An 18,476-nucleotide genomic window follows, 5' to 3' on the forward strand; every position below is an offset into this window, starting at 1 on the left:
CCAGTGCCCTAGCCCTGAAGGAGTAGGCACCAGCCTCCCCCGAGCTCCTAAGAGTGCAGGATCAGTGTGGGCACTGCACTGTGCCTTAGCCTAGGACTGTGTTCATGGCCAGCTCCTCATGCCAATGTGAAGGGGGGTGTGGCCATGGCCCTGCCTCCTCCTTATCTGTACTGGCTGGGTTTGCACCTCTGGGAGTGTCAGAAGGAAGCAGTGCTCCCCAAAATGGAGGGATTGGGACTGTGTCCTGTCCCCCTGGCAGGGTGTAAGGGGTGGAGGAAATTCTTCACATATACCTTGGCCCTTTTGCACAGTCAGTCGGGGCGGGGCACAATTGAGTCTTTAGCAGCTGATGTTAAATCGACCTACAAAAGCAGCCTCCTCTCTTAGGGATTTTCTACATGGGACATTATACCAGTATGATGGTGTGAATTTAATCCGCAATCGTTATAGTGGTATAACTCCCCTGGTGGACACTCTTATTATAGTATGAGTGGCTTTTCTAGCACAGTTTGTCACTTTGGAAGTGATTTAAATTAAACTGTAGCACTGGGAAATATCTTGAATATTGCATTAATTTTCTTTTGCGTAGTATAGGGTTTATCTAAAGAATTCTGCAAGTACAGCGGTAAATTATTTTGAGTTACAAAGCACTGCAAGTCTGCACGTGGCAGTGAGTGGGTGTTACTGAATAGCTCAATTGGAGCTTCTCCCTTCCAAATCACCTGTTTGAATCCAGCCTAAGACACAAAGGCCCTAAAGTTGTTAGTAACCTATGTGAAGTGACTAGGTGGTCTCAATCCAGGTATGAGTGGACAAGTCCACCGCACAAAACCAACATCACTAATTGACTCCTGGTAGGAGTTTCAGTGGAAAAGCTTATCGTAACCCTCAGAGGAGGTGTCTCCAGGTTAGGTTTGATGCACACAGATAGAATATGAAGCTTGCACTGTCCTGCTACTGCTGCACCTGTCTGAATAAACAGAAGACTTCGGTCTCCAGGATTAGCTTTGCATCTTTCACAAAAATTTAGTTCATTTTAAAATGTTTTAAAAACCAGGGCCGTCTGGGGGGGGTGGCAATTTGCTTTGCCCCAGGCCCCCTGAATCCTCTGGGTGGCCCTGTTAAAAACAACCCCCCAAATACCCTTGTTGTTATGGTGCTATTATGTCCGTAGGGAGTATATGCAATCGCTTGCAAATCCTTGCTTCATAGACATTCCCCTCTCATTGAATACAGCAAATGACTGCATGAAAAACCAGATACCAGCAAACTGGTATCAACATCCTAGCCCAGCGATCTTTCACGCAGGGCCCAATCCTGTTCCCACTGAAGTGAGTGGGAGTTTTGCCATTGACGTCAATGGGAACAGCAGCAGGCCCATGTTACGTAGTTGAGAAAGGGTTGCCTCACATGCCAAGTTTGGTCTGCCAGTGCTCTGTATCTCTCTTCACAATAAACGTTCTCCATGGATGTTTGCTTTTTCCAGTGGAGTATGGTTCTCGGTGCTGAACTGTCTGTAGTTTCAACATTGGTGATAACAGGTGTGGCTGGTATCACTAGAAGAGACACATAAGAAAGGTGAATCTATTCTGAGCCCATGAAGAAAATGGTGCTAGTCTATCACTGTTAGGCCCTGCTATAATGATTTTTTAATATACTTTACTACAGAAGACATATGTTCTCACCTGAGAAAAATATATCTTGATTTTTCAGTTCAACCTGTTAAAAAGCCCCATCAGAGAACAATAGCTGGACAATTTCACTGTCAGTTAAAGATAACTTCCCATTAATCAGTTTTATACTTTCATTAACGTACGCTGGGAATTTAATGTTGGAACGAATAGACGGGCAGTATGAGACTTGCTATAATTGAAATGTATAACAAATCACAGACTCTGTGAGCCTCAGTATCAAATCCAGCACATCACAAAAAACTAAGGAGACAGCATAGTGACCAGTGAAAGAATATTGATGGAAAATACTACAGCCCAATTTGAGAAGAACAAATAAGAGAGGGCCGTAAGACAGTGTATCGAAATGTACATCAGCAGCTGTTTCCCTAATGTTAAACAGTTCTCAATGTGTAATTTATCACCAGTGTTCTCAAAAATTTCGGTACTGAACATCCATCTAGATGTAGATTTTATCACTTTGGTTAGGGTTTTTTTTAGTTCATATTACAACCTGCCTTCAAAGCCATTAGTGAATTACCATATATTACCTAAATCCTCAAGGTTAACGTGCAGATGATCCGAATGTGCTGTGCCTAGGTCATTTTTGGCTTGGACCCAAATAGAATACAGTTTGCCTCCTTGTAATTTGCTCAATGAAATGTTGATTGCTGCAGTCGAAGGAAATTCTTTCTCCTCACCTGTCTGTAAACTAAAAAAGCAAAAAGCACTGGAGTAAATTCTGGGCCCTATTCAAGTCAATGGGAATTTTGTCATTGACTTCAATAAAGCAAGGACAGAAACAGCACAAGTGCTAGTTTAAACCAATATAATTTAAAAACAAAAATACCTGAGAATGGGGATGGTAGGGCCACCACATTGTTACAACAGTTTTGTCAGTCTTATCTCCTCAGGGCTGGCTCCAAGGGTTTTGCCGCCCCAAGCAGCCCCGCCCCCCCCCCGCAAAAGCCGTGATCATGATCGCGATCTGCGGCAATTCAGCGTGAGGTCCTTCGCTCGGAGTGGGAGTGAGGGACCCTCTGCCGAATTGCCACCGAATACCTGAAAGTGCTGCCCCGCTCGGGAGTTGCCCCCCCAAGCACCTGCTTGATAAGCTGGTGCCTGGAGCTGGCCCTGTATCTCCTGCAGCAAATGCAGCCCAGCCACTCATTTAAGATTAGTGGTATGATAATAAGTTGATCCTCCTGCACTGTGGCAGTCTCCTACATCCCCGAACAATCCACAATTGGTCATCCAGACCTCATAGGATGACTGCTGGGCTAGTGATGCCACCTCTTTCCTTAGCAATATATACCATTGCCAAATTGATACTGATGTAGTAACGGCTTTTCCTACTACTTCCTTGCCTCATAATCCCATTGTTTCTCATTTTGCCATCCATGTCCAGAATTCTAGACAAAAAGAAAGATGGTGATTTCTCATTCACTGGATTTTTTTGTGAATCATTGTACAGACTGTGTTGTTTTTTCTGAATAAAATAGAATCTGGTGTATTCCATTTTTGTGGATTTACTTAGAAAGGTCCAAATTGACAGGTGAGAACTAAGCTATGAGAAAGAATTCTGCAGTAAACACTACAGTGTTTCAGCATTTATTTAAATTGTTGCTTTACTATCTCAAGACATTGTGGTAGATTATAGCATCTCAGGACCTCTTCAAGAGCTGGTTAAACAACTTGATACTACTTCTGGACATTGGGTCCTTGCTGACAAATAGAAACATACATGCCATACATTTGAGGGTCGGAGGTTTACTCTGTATTTCCTTTCCTTTCCACCCCTCTCTTCTGTTTCTGACTTGCCTATTTCTCACTTTCCAATACACTGTTTTTTGTATTAATCTTCGGGAAGTCAGCTTTCTCTCTGCTGTTAAGTTTCATAAGTATGTGTGCGCTATTGAAAGAGGATGGCACTTCAGAGAGCTGGGTTCAATTCCTGGCTCTGCCACAAATTTCCTGGGTGACCTGAAGCAAGTTACTTAACCTCTCTGTGCTTCATCTGTAAAATGGGGATATTATTTTCCTCTTCATCCTTTATCTGTCTTGTCTGTTTAGATTGTAAGGTCTCTGGGACAGGAAACCATCTCTTGCTATGTTCATGTCTGCACTATAATTGGAGGTGTGATTACAGCTTGGGTACGCATACTCATTCTAGCTTGACTCTAGCTAGCACAGCTAAAAAGAGCAGTGAAGACACAGTGGCATAGACTCCAGAGCCGGCTGTACAAGCCTGCCTGGAACTCTCGCTACGTACTAATGTTGCTAGCCTGCAATGCTGACTGTGCCACTGTGTCTTCACTGCTCTTATTATCTGTGCTAGCTAGAGTAAAGATACAGTGCAGATATGTGCATCAGAGCTGCAACTACCCCTCCAATAGCAGTGTAGCTATACTGTGCTTGTACAGTTCCTAGCACAACGGGGCCCTGATCTTGTTGGGAAGGCTGTGCTACAGATAATTAGTGCTGTCTAGCACCTCCCAACAGAACATGTGGCCGTTTTTCCCCACTGTACTACTCCAGTTTACAGAAGGATAAATCCATGGAGTTCTACGCGCAGGAGCTACATTGACATACAAGTAATGTAACACAGTGATGGCTCAGGTGCATCGAGTAGAAAGCTGGCTTTTGTCTTACATTCTCGGTTTAGGTTTGACTGGAAACACATCCTCAACTACTAGCTAAATAGCCAGGGCTGGCCTTACCGTGAGGCGACCTGAGGCGGCTGCCTCAGGTGCCAGACTGTGGGGGTGGGGGGCAGCGCCACTAGGACACAGAATGTAGAAAATTGTCTGCTGCTGGTGCATATGTATTCTCTCTGCTCTAGATGCGCAGAGATGGTGGAGTGCTGTGCTAGAGGAAGGAGGGCACAAGAGACATAACAGACAGGCAGGAGAAAAGGTGAGAGGGAATAATAGAAAGCAGCAGGAGCTGCAGGGAGAGAGAGAGGAAGAGGAGCTTCTTATGTACCTCTCTAGCTCCCCCAGGATCCTGGACTAATTAACACCAGCTTCTCAGGGAGCTTCCTGTTTCCTGCTGCTTCCCTGAACCCACTTGAGGAGAACAGGCAGTCGACAGAAGTAGTAGGAGCCAGTTAGGCCCTTAAGATGCTGATATCTTCCCTCACTCAGGCCCTGCTACCAGCCTGCTTATTTGTCCCCTTCCACTGAGTGTTAAGAACCATTATAGCTGGCACAGAACACCAGTCATGAGTGAAAGAAGAAAACGCCCCTCTGGGGCAGCATTCAGAAAAAGGAAGAAAGCAAAGGAAGCTTTTCTATCTAAGCAGGAAGGAGCTCTTCTGAGATACATAGACATAGCACTGATTAGACAAGTAATTACAACTGAGTGGAAAGCTAGGTCTTGAAAGATTTAAATCCTAAACACCACCTCATTTGCGTTAAGTGAGAGCTAGCCATATACACTTGGTAGTTCACCGGAAGAGATCTGTAAGCCGGTGTTCTAGAAAGTGTAAGTAGGACACTCTGTCTTTCCAGTCATCAAAACTAGAGCATTTGTATAATTGTGCTTGGCTTGTGGCTGCTGTTACTCTGACCACACATGTTTAGACTGCACAGTCATACTGGTACTTTGGGTTACAAGAGCTCACCCGTCTTAACCATTACCCCCAATTAACCTAGTTTGTTCTGCTGTTTTCTTTCCATACCATTAGCACCTTTACCACAAAGCACGCGAGCAAGTGAGAGAATCAGTGAGAGCATAGAATATCAGGATTGGAAGGGACCTCAGGAGGTCCCCTAGTCCAACCCCCTGCTCAAAGCAGGACCAGTCCCCAGACAGATTTTTGCCCCAGATTCCTAAATAGCCCCCTCAAGGATTGAGCTCACAACCCTGAGTTTAGCAGGCCCATGCTCAAACCACTGAGCTATCCCTCCCCTCATTAGTGTGTAAGGCAGTGGTTCCCAAACTGGGGTTCGTAAACCACTGAGCTATCCCCACCCCAGATCCTCTTGGTCTTAGTCCTTTCAAATGCTCAGAGCCACATTCTAAGCCATGCATAGAGCTCTCTACTTCAATTGTTCTTAGTTTTCAACTAAACACAGCAAGAAGCTGTCCTGGCAGGACTTACCTCTTCAGGTAGAGAATGTAATTAGTACTTATGTAAGTGTATTTCCCTGCATCCCAAGCACAAGTCAGGTGGTCTGAATGTTCATAAATGACACAAGTTAAATTGGTTGGACTATCCGGTGGATCTACAAAGACAGGGTATATGCAAATATACGTCAGTTCAGTAGTTAATAGGCAGCTCATCTAATGAGTGGACATTCAGATATTTGAAACTGTAATGTCCTATAGAACTTAAACCCAGGGTTCTATATCTTTGAACAGAAGTTACAAAGACATGCTGCATTTTATCCATAATTGTTTGATACAAGAATCAGATGATCGTGTTATTTTGTGGCTTTCCACAGTGGGGTTTTAGCTGAGATTTTAAAGTATTCCACTAGTATTAATTAAATTAATCTTCCAATGGGCTGGGATGCTGGAACTTATTGTCCCAGGAATGGAGCTTGCAGGCTGCAGGCAGGGCATTCCTGGCACCTCTGCAATTCACTCTGCCAGAAACACACTTAAAACATGAACCTGACCACATTAGAAAATTTTACTTAGACGCCTCCCATTGCCAAAGCTAATGATGAAATGTCCAACTGAACTATGAAATCCAGGGCCTTAGCTGACAGTCCAGAGATCCTTCGCTTAGTCTTAAAGCTACAGGGAAATGTAGTGTGTTTGCTCCTCTAATTTAGAATGTTAATGAGCCAATTTAAGCCATGTCGGTGTGTGGCAAGATTCCACGTGGATGGGCATTTTGGCATTTATTTGTTACAAAGATTTATCACCTCTGTGGGGCAGATCAGTGTTATTTTACAGATGGGTACAGTGAGAAAAGTAGGCTGTCAAATGCTCACGGGCAGGGGCCAAGGATCTGAAAGCAAAAGCTGCCCAAACTCTATTAATCCCAGGCCAGAAGTGGGACTTCCAGCACACTCAAGCACACTGGTGGTAAATCTGGCTGTACGGCTATCTTACGGGAGCTCTCCTGCCAGCAGAAGTGTTCATGTGGCTGCAGCAGTGAGGGGCTCTGGAGTCGGGGGAGGGATTTAATGTTACACAGAACAGCGTTAAAACTTTTGCAGCCATGTCCGCATAAAATGCACAGATTTTGAAAGGAAACCATCTGATTCCCAACTCCTTCCGCACTCTGGCTGCCCCATCTTTCTCCTTTCAACTCCACATGTCAGGGTATCCATGCTAGTGATTATGTAGAAGGAAGCAAACTAGGGCACATCAGTTTGCCTCTCTGTGCTTCAGTTTTCCTATGCGTAAAATGGGGATAATGGTAGTGACTACCTAGTAAAGTAAAGCGCTTTGAAATCTACCCCTGAAGACTGCTGTATAAGCATTAGGTGGTGTAATAGCCTGTAATGATGCACACAGTCACTTCTGTTACTTGACTCAGGGAGTTCAATATCTCCTTGCCATTTGGGCAAGCACATGACAGTGATAGGAGAAGGATAGTTTCAGTGTCACATCCAGATACAGTAACTCCTTGCTTAACATTGTAGTTATTTTCCTGAAAAATGTGACTTTAAGCCAAATGATGTTAAGTGAATCCAATTTCCCCATAAGAATTAATGTAAATAGGGGGTTAGGTTTCAAGGAAATTTTTTTCACCAGACAAAAAACTATATATTATATAGATACACACACAGTATACATTTTAAACAAACAATTTAATACTGTTCACAGCTATGACGATTGTGAAGCTTGGTTGAGGTGGTAGAGTCAGAGGCTGGGATATTTCCCAGGGAATGCCTTGCTGCTAAATGATGAAGTAGCACTTGGCTGAGCCCTCAAAGGTTAACACATTATTGTTAATGTAGCCTCTCACAAAGGCAGCATGAACATGAGGGAGGGGAGACAGCATAGCAGACAGAGACAGACACACACCTTGTGTGTGGGAGAGAGATGCACACTGCCCCTTTAAGTAAGCTAACCCACTCTTAAGTGCATTGTCTTTTTAAGTGGATCAGGAAGTTGAGGCAGCAGCTGCTGCCCCAAGCTCTCTCTGTCTCTCTCTCTCTGTGGGTGTCCCCTCCCTGCCCTATATGGAGAAGGGGTAAGCAGGATGCAGGAGCGGGGGGAGGGGGACACCCTGACATTAGCCCCCCCTCTCCCCTGTGCACAGCAAGCAGGAGTCTCTGGGAGCAGCTCCAAGGCACAGGGCAGGAGTAGCACATGATAGTTGGGGGAGGGACAGCTGAACTCTAGGCAATTGGTAGCCTGCTGGGCGGCTGCAGCACAAGGAACTAAGAGAAGCAGGGAGCTGATGGGGGGGCTGCCGGTCCACCACGCTGGTTACAAGCCCCCACCAGCCAGCTGCAATGGGCTGCTCTTCCTGCAAGCAGTGGTCAAAGCAGGCAGCTGCCAAAATACGTTAGAAGGGAGCATTGCACAACTTTAAACAAGCATGTTCCCTAATTGCTCAGCAACATAACAACGAAACAATGTGAACAGGGATGACTTGCTTAAATCTAGGTAACATTGCTAAATTCAACCTAAAGTTGTAGGCTAGACCAGGCCTAAGTGAGGAGTTACTGTACCTGTATGCAGCCACATGACAGAACATGCACTGAAGTTGCTACTAATGACGTATATCAGCTGACTTCAGTTACTACATAACTTGCTGGTTAACTACAATATAGGTTTAATTACTAATAAGACCCCAAACCTTTTATTGTTAAATAAATAAAATAAAAAATGGAAGTTTCACTTTTCAGCTGGAAAAAATATCAACACTGCTTTTGTGTGGTTTTTTTTTTTTTAGGTGTGGCATCTAAAAATATTGAAAGATTTAATCCTGTAAATCCGAAAATAGTATTTTTGGGGCTGCAGGCTAACACTGTCTAGTAAGGAATAACAGTTTATACCATCTTAAATGGGATGAAGTAGAATTAGTGGAAAAACCATCATACATACAGCAAATTACTTACGTCCTGCAGAAAATTGTGTTCCACATACTACCATATATGCAGCTCTGTTGGGACACTTGGCATAACATAGGACAGTGGAATATGGTTTTCTGAAATCATGAAGCTGAAGTTGCACTGTAGTTTTGTTTATTGTTGTTAATAATTTGTCTTCTATATGAGTATCATTTAGCATCATGTATAACTTTGCCATTTGACAGTTTAACGTAGAATGGCAATTTATAGAAATGTTCAAACCCATCTGAATGATTGGAGCTGGTTCTATCCACACGTATCCAGAGCAGTGAATGTTTATGACTCCTGTGAAAGCATAAATTGATTAAAATAGGGCTCTGATTGCTTATTTAAGTAGAAGACGCTAATGTTTCAGTTAGGCAGCATATTTGGCTGCACTTCTTTTTGACTAGTCAAATGATTCTAGTGGATGCTGCTTAAAACCATACCTTAATGAACAAGGTCAGATCTAAGTCCAACAATTGTCCCTGGTTTCTGCACTGCTCTAGAGTAGCATCCTGGAACTTCTATACCCACTTCAGGTATAGTTTAAACAATGGAGACATCTATTGATTTTAGTTATGAACGTCCCTTGTAAAGCACTTTGAGATCTACTGATGAAAAACATTATATAGGAGCTAGGTGTTGCTTTTGTTAAAATGAATAAGGCAATCAGTATAATATCCCTTGTATTATTTATTTAGATACCAAATGTAATCTGTTTTACCCTGCACTTGCAGTTTCAGTTTGCCACGGATTTTTGCATTGAGGCTGTGTGATAAATACATATTTAAGAACATAAGATCATAAGACTGGCCATAGTGGGTCAGACCAAAGGTCCATCTAGTCCAGTATCCTATCTTCCAACAATGGCCAATGCCAGGTGCCTCAGAGGGAATGAACAGAACAGGTAATCGTCAAGTGAACCATCCCCTGTTGCCCATTCCTAGTTTCTGGCAAACAGAGGTTAGGGCTAATAACCATTGATGGACCTATTCTCCATGAATTTATCTAGTTCTTTTTCTGAACCCTGTTATAGTCTTGGACTTCACAACATCCTCTGGCAGAGTTCCATATGTTGACTGTGCATTGTGTGAAGAAATACTTCCTTTTGTTAGTTTCAATCAAAAGGATCAGCAAAAAGATCAGTGAAATAGTTTAGAATAGTATCAGAGGGTAGCCGTGTTAGTCTGAATCTGTAAAAGCAGCAAAGAATCCTGTGGCACCTTATAGACTAACAGACGTTTTGGAGCATGAGCTTTCGTGGGTGAATACCCATGCATCTGAGGAAGTGGGTATTCACCCACGAAAGCTCATGCTCCAAAACGTCTGTTAGTCTATAAGGTGCCACAGGATTCTTTGCTGCTTTTATAGTTTAGAATGAAAATTTACAATCTTATGACAATTTGTCATTAGCACCTGTTTGGGATTAATGGGCATTATTTCAGGCTGGGTATTACTCGGCATTCATGTTTAGTGGAATGTGCACTAGATTGCCATCACACTATCAGAGCAGAAATGGAGTAGGGGGAGGCCTGAAATCCTGTTGCCATTGAAGTCCATGGTTGTTTTGCCACTGACGTCAGTGCAGCCAGGATTTTACATGTGGGTGCATGTACACACACAAAGCTATTGATAGCTAATGAGAGCTTAGAGTTTAGATCACAATGTCATGCTACGGGGAAGATTTCGGAGGCCGTGGAATCCTGGAGTACAGAAGCCCTTCCTTCCATCCCCTCTAAAACAAAGATACTGAATGGAGTAAGGGCAGTGCTGGTACTGTGTATGTGCTCTATCATACATCCTGTACTACACTGACTGGTTCATTGTGGGCATGAAGTCAAGGTTCCATCTGTGTGGGAGGGGGAGGGAACACAGTGACTCACTACACAGTGTTCTCCCTTCTCACAGCTCTCGCTGGTACAGATCACGGTGTAGACATTAAGGGGGTGCCTCATCCCCAATCCCCCCACATTCTCCTGTGAGGGCACATAGAACCTGGCCCTATGAAATGTCAGCGGTATGCAGTAACAACTCAGATAGGAATCACCTGACGTCACAAATTTCAGATTGTGCTTTAATAATGACTAGAGGGAGATAACCTTTTACAAACAGATCTGAGCTAAAGCAAAGGTAAGTTGATTAAGGCAGCTCCACGATAGAAGCACAAGGGCCCCTGATGATCAGATTACAGCTCTGCACCAGAGATGACAAATTTAGCTTCTGAGCGATATCAGATGTGATCTGTTCTTCCTGGAAAGGTGTAGCTGCATTGAAACCTCTGATTTCTAAGATGTGCAATAAAACGAGGCATATCTATATGTCTATAGGCATCAAACAGCTAATAGAAGGCCCCAAAATAGTTTATATGTCCATCTTATTTCAACTACATTCACTTTATGCTTGGCTGTTCATCAGCTCTGTGTGCCATTATGTTAGCTGAAATGTATTGATTTCTCTAAGACACAAAGTTGTACTAACAATTGTTCCTGAATTCAGCACTAAGAAGTGGTGAGATGGAAGACAGACTATACCTCTGCAAATCCAGCCGAAGAGTATATGGAGCGCCACTGCCACTTTAAATCTAACCATGACCTGATTGATTCGTGGCTGATGTCAGTGGACAAGCATGGCCTCTGAAAAAATGAAATTAACATTAGATCTTTCTCACAATAAACAATGCAATGTTGAGACCAGGATCTAAGACAAAACAAATAACATGAGAGACCAGTATCAGAACTTCAAATACACAGATGTCATTGGTCCTGCTAGTTCCTGGATCTGCACACTGCTATAGCTCTGGTCCTATCTCACTTCCAGATGTACAGAAGGGCCTAAGGCTAGTTTCCAGATCCACAGCAGGAAAAATTGAAAATGTTGGCCACAGTAGGTTGAATCTTTAGATGCTGCTAAATACAGTGGACCAAACTCGTGGCTGGTGCAATTCCACTGAAGTTAATAGAGGTGTGAATTTGGCGAGGTGTCGCTTAGAACTGGGTGGAGGAGGCAATATTCAGAGAGCTGAGTTCCAGGGCTAGGGTTTGCTAGAGAGGAAAGTATCCAGAAGCTATAATGTGGAATCTTAGATCTTTAACGGTGATTACCTAGAGTAGAGATGGCCTGATTTTCAGAAGTGCGGACCACCCACAGCTCCTGTTTTCATCTGGCTCCTTTCTGTCAGTTAGAGAAAAGGAAAATGACTTGCCCTAAGGTGGAGCACTTGGTTAATTTGCCTACTGGTTATGACTTTCTTTCTCATTTTTCTATTTCTTTTCTTTCTTCTGCTTTGTTTTGAAGATAGACTTTGACTTCTTAAGAAAGATGTCACATCTGCAGCAAATTCACTTGAGTACTTTCTACTTAGTACTTTCCTGTGACACTTTCTGGCACGTTCTGATGGTGAAGGGGATTTTTACCCTCAGTAATCTTCAGACACCCACATTCCCTTTGGTAGGGAGACAGTGATTTTTACCCCTCCTACTCCTGACCTATTGTGCAGGTGCCATCAGATGCTAGAAGAATTAGATTACGTCTCCGAAGAGCCTAGTAATTTTGTGTGTCTCTTGGAACCCAACTTGAAACACGTATAAAGTGGCCAAAGGGTGGGTACTCAGCACCTTCTCCAAATCTGGCCCCTTCAAGATAGTCTCAAAGCTGAGCACCCAAATTCACTAGTCACTTCAGAAAATCTTGGCCTTAAGCCTCACTGCAACCTGATTGCTCTAGATCAGTTTTCTCCAGACTGTGGGCATGCCTCCCTAGGGGAGCGCAGAGGAACGTTCGGGGAGTTGCAGTGGGAACTGGGCCAGCCCCTATGGGGGGTGGGAAGGGAGCGCCCCCTCATCTCTGACCTGCTCCCAGTCCCCCCTTCAGCACTCCAGCCCCACCCCCAATCAAGGTCCTGTGGATGTCGGGTCCCAGCCCCATCCATGGCCTGGCCCCGGCCTTGGGGCCCCAGCCTTGGACCCCAGTTGCAGCTCCCACTTCTGGCCCTGGCCACGCTCCTGGCTCCTCTCCCAGCCATGGGACCAGCCCTGGCCTTAGCTCCCAATCCTTGACCTGGCTCCCAGCGTGTGTGTGGGTGTGCGCGCACGCAGAGACAGATTAGAGGAGCATGACATAAAAAGTTTGGGGACCACTGCCCTAGATACATCTCTGCCAGCATTTGCGGAGGACTTGGAATTTTGAGTCTTGTAAAGATCTAGAGGTTTGATGTCCAGTCACATGGAGGAAGAAATAGAGTAGGTCTGGAAATATATCAATGTTCTGGAAAGGCAATTCATTATGTACCCACATTCTTCTTTTGAATTCATGACATGCATGGATTTTGGATAAACTTATTTTCTTGGTAAAGTCATCCAGAGACAACACTTCCTTGTAGGCTGCTGGTATACACCACCTTAAGAGCTTGAATCTGAACTTGCTTAGAAACAAAAGGAATAGGTGCAAAAATGTGCTGCATCCCTCTGTGCCCTAAGGGCAGCAGAGCTTACACCAGGTACTGCTATCTGGCATGGCAGAAATGGGAGCGGATATGGCTCTGAGCTGGGTGTGTTATTCCAGTTATTCAGTAAACTCAGCAACATCCAGGTGATGTGAAATTTCAGAATGGCAGGAGCCCAGGCTCCATCCTCATTGAGCCCTTCTCTCTCTATCCACAGCAACTCCTCGCCCAGTGCTATTTCCTATCTCCTCTCTTTGCAGCCTAATCAGAAGGCTGATCAATGGCCTGCAAGCCCTCCCCTCACATTCATTCCAAGTCTTCAATGACAAGGTTACTGGCCCTTTACTGTGCATCTAAAAGGCATGCTAAGTAGAGGCCTCCTTATCCCCCCTTTTTAGGGGATTATCTGATAAGACAGCTGTCCCCCAATCCTGGGAAGGTCTTTTAAGGATGGAGGGTGTTTGGAAGCCTCTCTTCCCTTTATCAGGCAGCAGTGTGGCAGAAAACTTCTGCATTCATGGCTCCTGGCTGTAAAGTGACTCTGGGAGTCGTCAGCAGCAGGAGTAGATTGCTTCCTACCCCATTTGGATGATGGAAATGGATGGCTTCCAGTTCCCTGGAAGACTTTTTGTAGGATGGCAAGAAACAGAGCTACCAGAATACCCTCCTCCCTCCCACCCCCTCACTCCAAGCACAGAAGACGGGGCTAACTGCTGTTACTTTGAAGGCTCCCAGCAGGGAGGGAAGGGGACAGTCTCCCAAAGTCAAGACAAGAAGAAAGGGGAATGGAGCTGTTCCATGGAGGATTTCAGACATATGGAGAGTCCAGCAGCCTGTTAGGCAGTGATAGCTGTGTCCTGGGAATAGATTGGAGAGTGAGGGTGGACATACCCCCAAAGCTTTTTGCAAGCCTGGGTTGAATTTTGGGGGTGGTTGTAATCATTTTCACACAGCCCTCGTTTTCATGTGTGCTTATATAACCCCCACACTTCCTGGGTGTGGTGTTCTGTCCCACCCAGTGGTACTGCGATCACTTAGAGAACTGAAATGAATTTGCCGTACAGCCTTAACTAACAGTCAGTTGGCTTTTAGCTCATGTACTAAGCTCTGGAAGTCCCCGGTTCGATCCTGCCGACGACCGGGGTCTGTTGGTGTTACATTTTCATGAAGCACATTCAGTCTTAAACCCACAGATGAATCTGGGTTCACATTCATGCATTTATCTGACTGCCGTGTGCATTGTTGTGTCTGTCTAAATCAACACAGGCTTGCAAGTCATTTCTTGTCTGGGGACTACTAGTATCTCTTCTATAGTTCTGATGTGGATCCATTCAATGCACAGAGAGGAACCAGTCCATCACTGTGTACCACTATGGACTACCATTTAAAAACTAACTATTTAAAAACAATTAAATGTTAGCTAAATTACAATAATTCTCAAATTAACTAATGGGTAAAGGGAGAGGATTAAAGGGTCCAAAAGACCAATGGATGGAGCATGGGTCTGAGACCGCACCACTTAATGGCAGTAGGAAAAGGACTTAAAGAGATTTAGTCTTGCATCAAACATCTGGAAGCATGCGATGGAATAAAAATGGCCACAAATATCACAGCATTCCAGCTAGCAGCAAGCTCATGGAATCAAGGTGCATCTTCCCACAAGAGCAAATCTGCAGAGGAAATATACTTGGAAAGTTCCAGTTACAGATGAATAATCTTCTTTATTGGAAGCAGTGCTGGAGACTTCAGTGGGACTGTTCACATGCATAAAATTATGCCAGGAGTAGCCAATTATTTTTTGTCAAGGTCCATATTATTTTTTGGTCAAGGTATAGCCAAGGTCCAGACTCCAAAGAAACATTTTTCACACCACAATAATGATGATAAGTAAATAAAAAGATTTCACGGTCCGTCCAATAGCATCTGGCAGTTCAGATTTGGCCTGCGGTCCACCTATTGGCTACCTCATCCAATGGGAGCTGTAACTGTTTTCCTAGGTCTCTTCCATCTCTAATGATATTAGGTTGGTTTTACTTTCCCCTAACGTGTGCAGGATTAATCACTCTGGTGTTTTTCTCTAGGGTGTCATCCAGTCTAGTTTTAGAAGCCCCAAGCAATGGGTTTTCTACTTTTTCCCTTGGGAGACTAGTTTAGCACTCTCAGGAAGTCTTCTGTAATACCCAGTCTCAATTTTCCCTTGCTGAACTTATCCCTTTACACCTAGTTTTAATCCCTCCATACCAGCCAGTCCCTGGCCATTTTCTCTTTTATGACCCCACAGCCCTCCAGAGAATGCCAGAAATCCAGATGATATTTCTCAGTGCTGGACTTTTCCGTTGAGATGAGACCCAAGTTAGATGTAACATGGGTAAAATTAGAGAATTCTCGATTGATGATGCCTCTGAAGGGGCTAGACTATGACAGCCTATATCTGGAGCTGGCAAAACTTGGCACAGCCATGCTTATTTTTGATGAGTATATAAGAATGACTGCTGTGCAGGGCTGAAACCTCTTCCTGGGATACCACATCCATTTTGGTGGCTATCTGCATATACACATTAGCTACCCAAGCACAACTTTGAGGCGCATGAAAGTATGCTGATGCAGCCGGCTCTCGGAGGAGAGTCAGCGGTGTTTCTATTTTGTGAAGCTAGGCATCTGCAGATCTCAGTTCAAAACTGAGCTCTAGGAGATACAGGATTGGCACTAACTGAAGATCAATGATAGCTCTACCCTTCTGTTTAAACTGGTACTTAAGGCTAGAAAAATTATCAAAAGTAGATATTGCCAACTAATTTTTTTAAATAATCCCAATGATCTGAAAAAAGAATATTTCCATTGGAAATGGTAATTCTTCAACTGCTGTACTTAGTGATCTAGAATACATTTCAAAAGGCTTTAGACTAATATTACATATCTAGAATGTCTAATGCATAACAAGTACCCTGGTATTTCTCCTTGTATTGCCTTTGCCATTGTGTCCTAAGACTTTCCTCTGTATTGGAGATGGCAAAGATACTTGGTAATTCCCTTCATTAACTTTCATACTCTCTCTCCTTATCTGATCTGGTACAAGAATTTTAACACCCTACCAACATCCTGCTACACTCCTGCAAGTTAAAAGAAACAAATAAAAAGCATGCATGCTTTGAAAAAGTTCTTTAAGAAGAACCTTTTAGCCTCCAGCTGTAACATTTAGATCAGGATTTCAAACACCACCTGACTTGGGAGTTATTCAAATTTACGGTTTTATTCCAGTTCATAGGGGCCACTTGCAAACTTTGGAATCAGATGCAGGCTTGGAATTTGAACATCCCGATAATTTAGAAGTATCTGGTGCTGGAGTTTCAATCCTATGTCTACTAAGAACTCTGACTATTAAAAACCTCTTAGGCCCAGATTTGTAAAGGTATTAGGTGTTGTGGCACTCAGCACTGCAACACCTAACTGACTTAGGCACCTAAGTCTCATTTTCAAAAGTGATTTAGGTACTTAAGGCCCTAAATCCCGTTGGCTATCAATTGGATGTTGGCTCCTAAGTGTCTGAATCCCTTTTGAAAATGAGACTTAGGCTCCTAAGTCAGTTAGTTGCTGCACTGCTGAGTGCTCCAATGCCTAAATACTTTGGTACACTAACAGTGCATTGTAACTTACAGCAGAGCTTCTCAACCTTTTCCTTTCTGAGGCCTCCCCAACATACTATAAAAATACCACAGCCCACCTGTGCCACAAAAACTGTTTTCTGCATAGGAAAGCCAGGGCTGGCATTAGGGGGTAGCAGGCAGGGCAATTGCCTGGGGCCCCATTCCACAGGAGCCCCCGTGAAATTAAGTGGCACAGGCTTCTGCTTCAGCCTCTGGTGGTGAGGCTCAAGGCCCTGGGCGTCAGTCCTGCATGGCAGGGCTTAGGCTTTCTGCCCTAACTCTGGTCCTGGTTGGCGGATCCCCTGAAACCTGCTGTTCGTAGCCCCCCAGGGGACCCCAGACTCTGGTTGAGAACCACTAATTTACAACAAATAATCTGGACAAAGTAGTTGTACCGTCTCTGCAACACATGCTGTGCAGTGTGTTTACAGAAAGCATGAACAAGAAAGCAGTAAAATACCCAAGCATGCTGCTAACAGCTTCAGATATATTAAAAAAAAAATCTTATCAAAGTTTTGAGGAGTTTGGTTATTTTTTACCTTGCCATCTATCAGACCATTGTTCCACTTCTGTAGTCAGCTCCTTGATTTCTCTACTCACTGCTACTTCGCAGCATTTTTAAGAGGCTGGGACTAATTCAGAGTTCACTGCTATAACAGAAAGTATCAGCAAAACCCTGACCTACATTACTGATCACTCAAGAATAACTTATTGTTTCCAGTTTGATAAGTATCTTTGACTCTGAGTCATTCTGTGGGAAAACCCAGCACCCCTTAAAGAAACAACCTCATTTTTTTCTCTCATGGTTTTTTGGAAAAGTTTATTTTTAAACTATAATTAGTGAACGTTTTTAAAAAACAAACCACCTTTCTCGATTTCTTAATGTTTGTCAGTTATGCACAAAAGAAATCTGATATATTTCATACTTCACTGTTTGATAGCAGTGAGTTAGGCTTAATTCAGCTGTTAAGAAAAATATCTTTCTGATAATACACACATCAACCTATTACAAAAATCTTTCCCCCCCAAAATGCTCCAGCTTTCAGTTGCATCAAATTTAGTTACATTCTATCTCTGCCTCTCTTTCCAGGCAATTTATATGTGAAATGAACAGAAATGTTCCTAATATTTACCTTACAGCATTCCACCAATCACATCCCTCCATCCCAAACTGCTGCCTTTCCCACTTATCTCCTAAATTGCATTTATTACAGAATTTCCTCCTCTGGTTGAATGTTTTAAGAAGCAGATTCCAGGGGAGTCTAATGTTATATCCCAATGCTGTGGTTAAGAGTAGATTCTTACCACAACTTTAAAATATGAGCACCTAATGTAGGCACCAAACCTGCTTTCAGGTGTTCATATGGATAGTTGGATACACAAATGCCATTTTTACCATTAAAACATGAGATTCTGACCATCCCATTTGACAAGTGAGTTCATAGTATTGCCTGTAACTTCTGACCCTGTCATTTAGGTCAGTATAGAACAGTGAACTCAGTATTGTGACAAGCACCTTCATTCCTCCACTACTTCACCCCAGAATGCCCAGTTTTAATTGGGCTCTAATCTGGTGAAGTGCAGGGGGTGAGAGAAGTGGTTCCAGGTGGAAGAGTGCAGCAAAGCCCACCCAAAACTCCTACTTCAGTCTATGGGCTACAGTCCATTCACACCACAGAGGCAGCCACCAATGGAT

The 18,476-nt window shown here is 43.7% G+C and overlaps 1 protein-coding gene across 1 annotated transcript in view; it reads right to left on the minus strand.

The window, feature by feature from the left end:
• Nucleotides 1–17,373, minus strand: part of LOC115656700 (interleukin-23 receptor-like) — a 40,349-nt gene extending 22,976 nt beyond the window's left edge. Inside the window, exons 1-6 of the mRNA XM_030573783.1 lie at nucleotides 17,320–17,373; nucleotides 11,227–11,328; nucleotides 8,702–8,998; nucleotides 5,776–5,899; nucleotides 2,222–2,382; nucleotides 1,411–1,556 (exon numbers count right to left, since the gene is read on the minus strand). Of these exons, the coding sequence (XP_030429643.1) occupies nucleotides 1,411–1,556; nucleotides 2,222–2,382; nucleotides 5,776–5,899; nucleotides 8,702–8,998; nucleotides 11,227–11,284 (786 nt within the window). The 5' untranslated portion in view covers nucleotides 11,285–11,328; nucleotides 17,320–17,373. The remainder of the gene's footprint in view (nucleotides 1–1,410; nucleotides 1,557–2,221; nucleotides 2,383–5,775; nucleotides 5,900–8,701; nucleotides 8,999–11,226; nucleotides 11,329–17,319) is intronic.
• Nucleotides 17,374–18,476: the final 1,103 nt, after the last annotated feature.

Source organism: Gopherus evgoodei, chromosome 8 (genome assembly GCF_007399415.2).
Source record: "Gopherus evgoodei ecotype Sinaloan lineage chromosome 8, rGopEvg1_v1.p, whole genome shotgun sequence".
NCBI classification, from domain to species: Eukaryota; Metazoa; Chordata; order Testudines; family Testudinidae; genus Gopherus; species Gopherus evgoodei.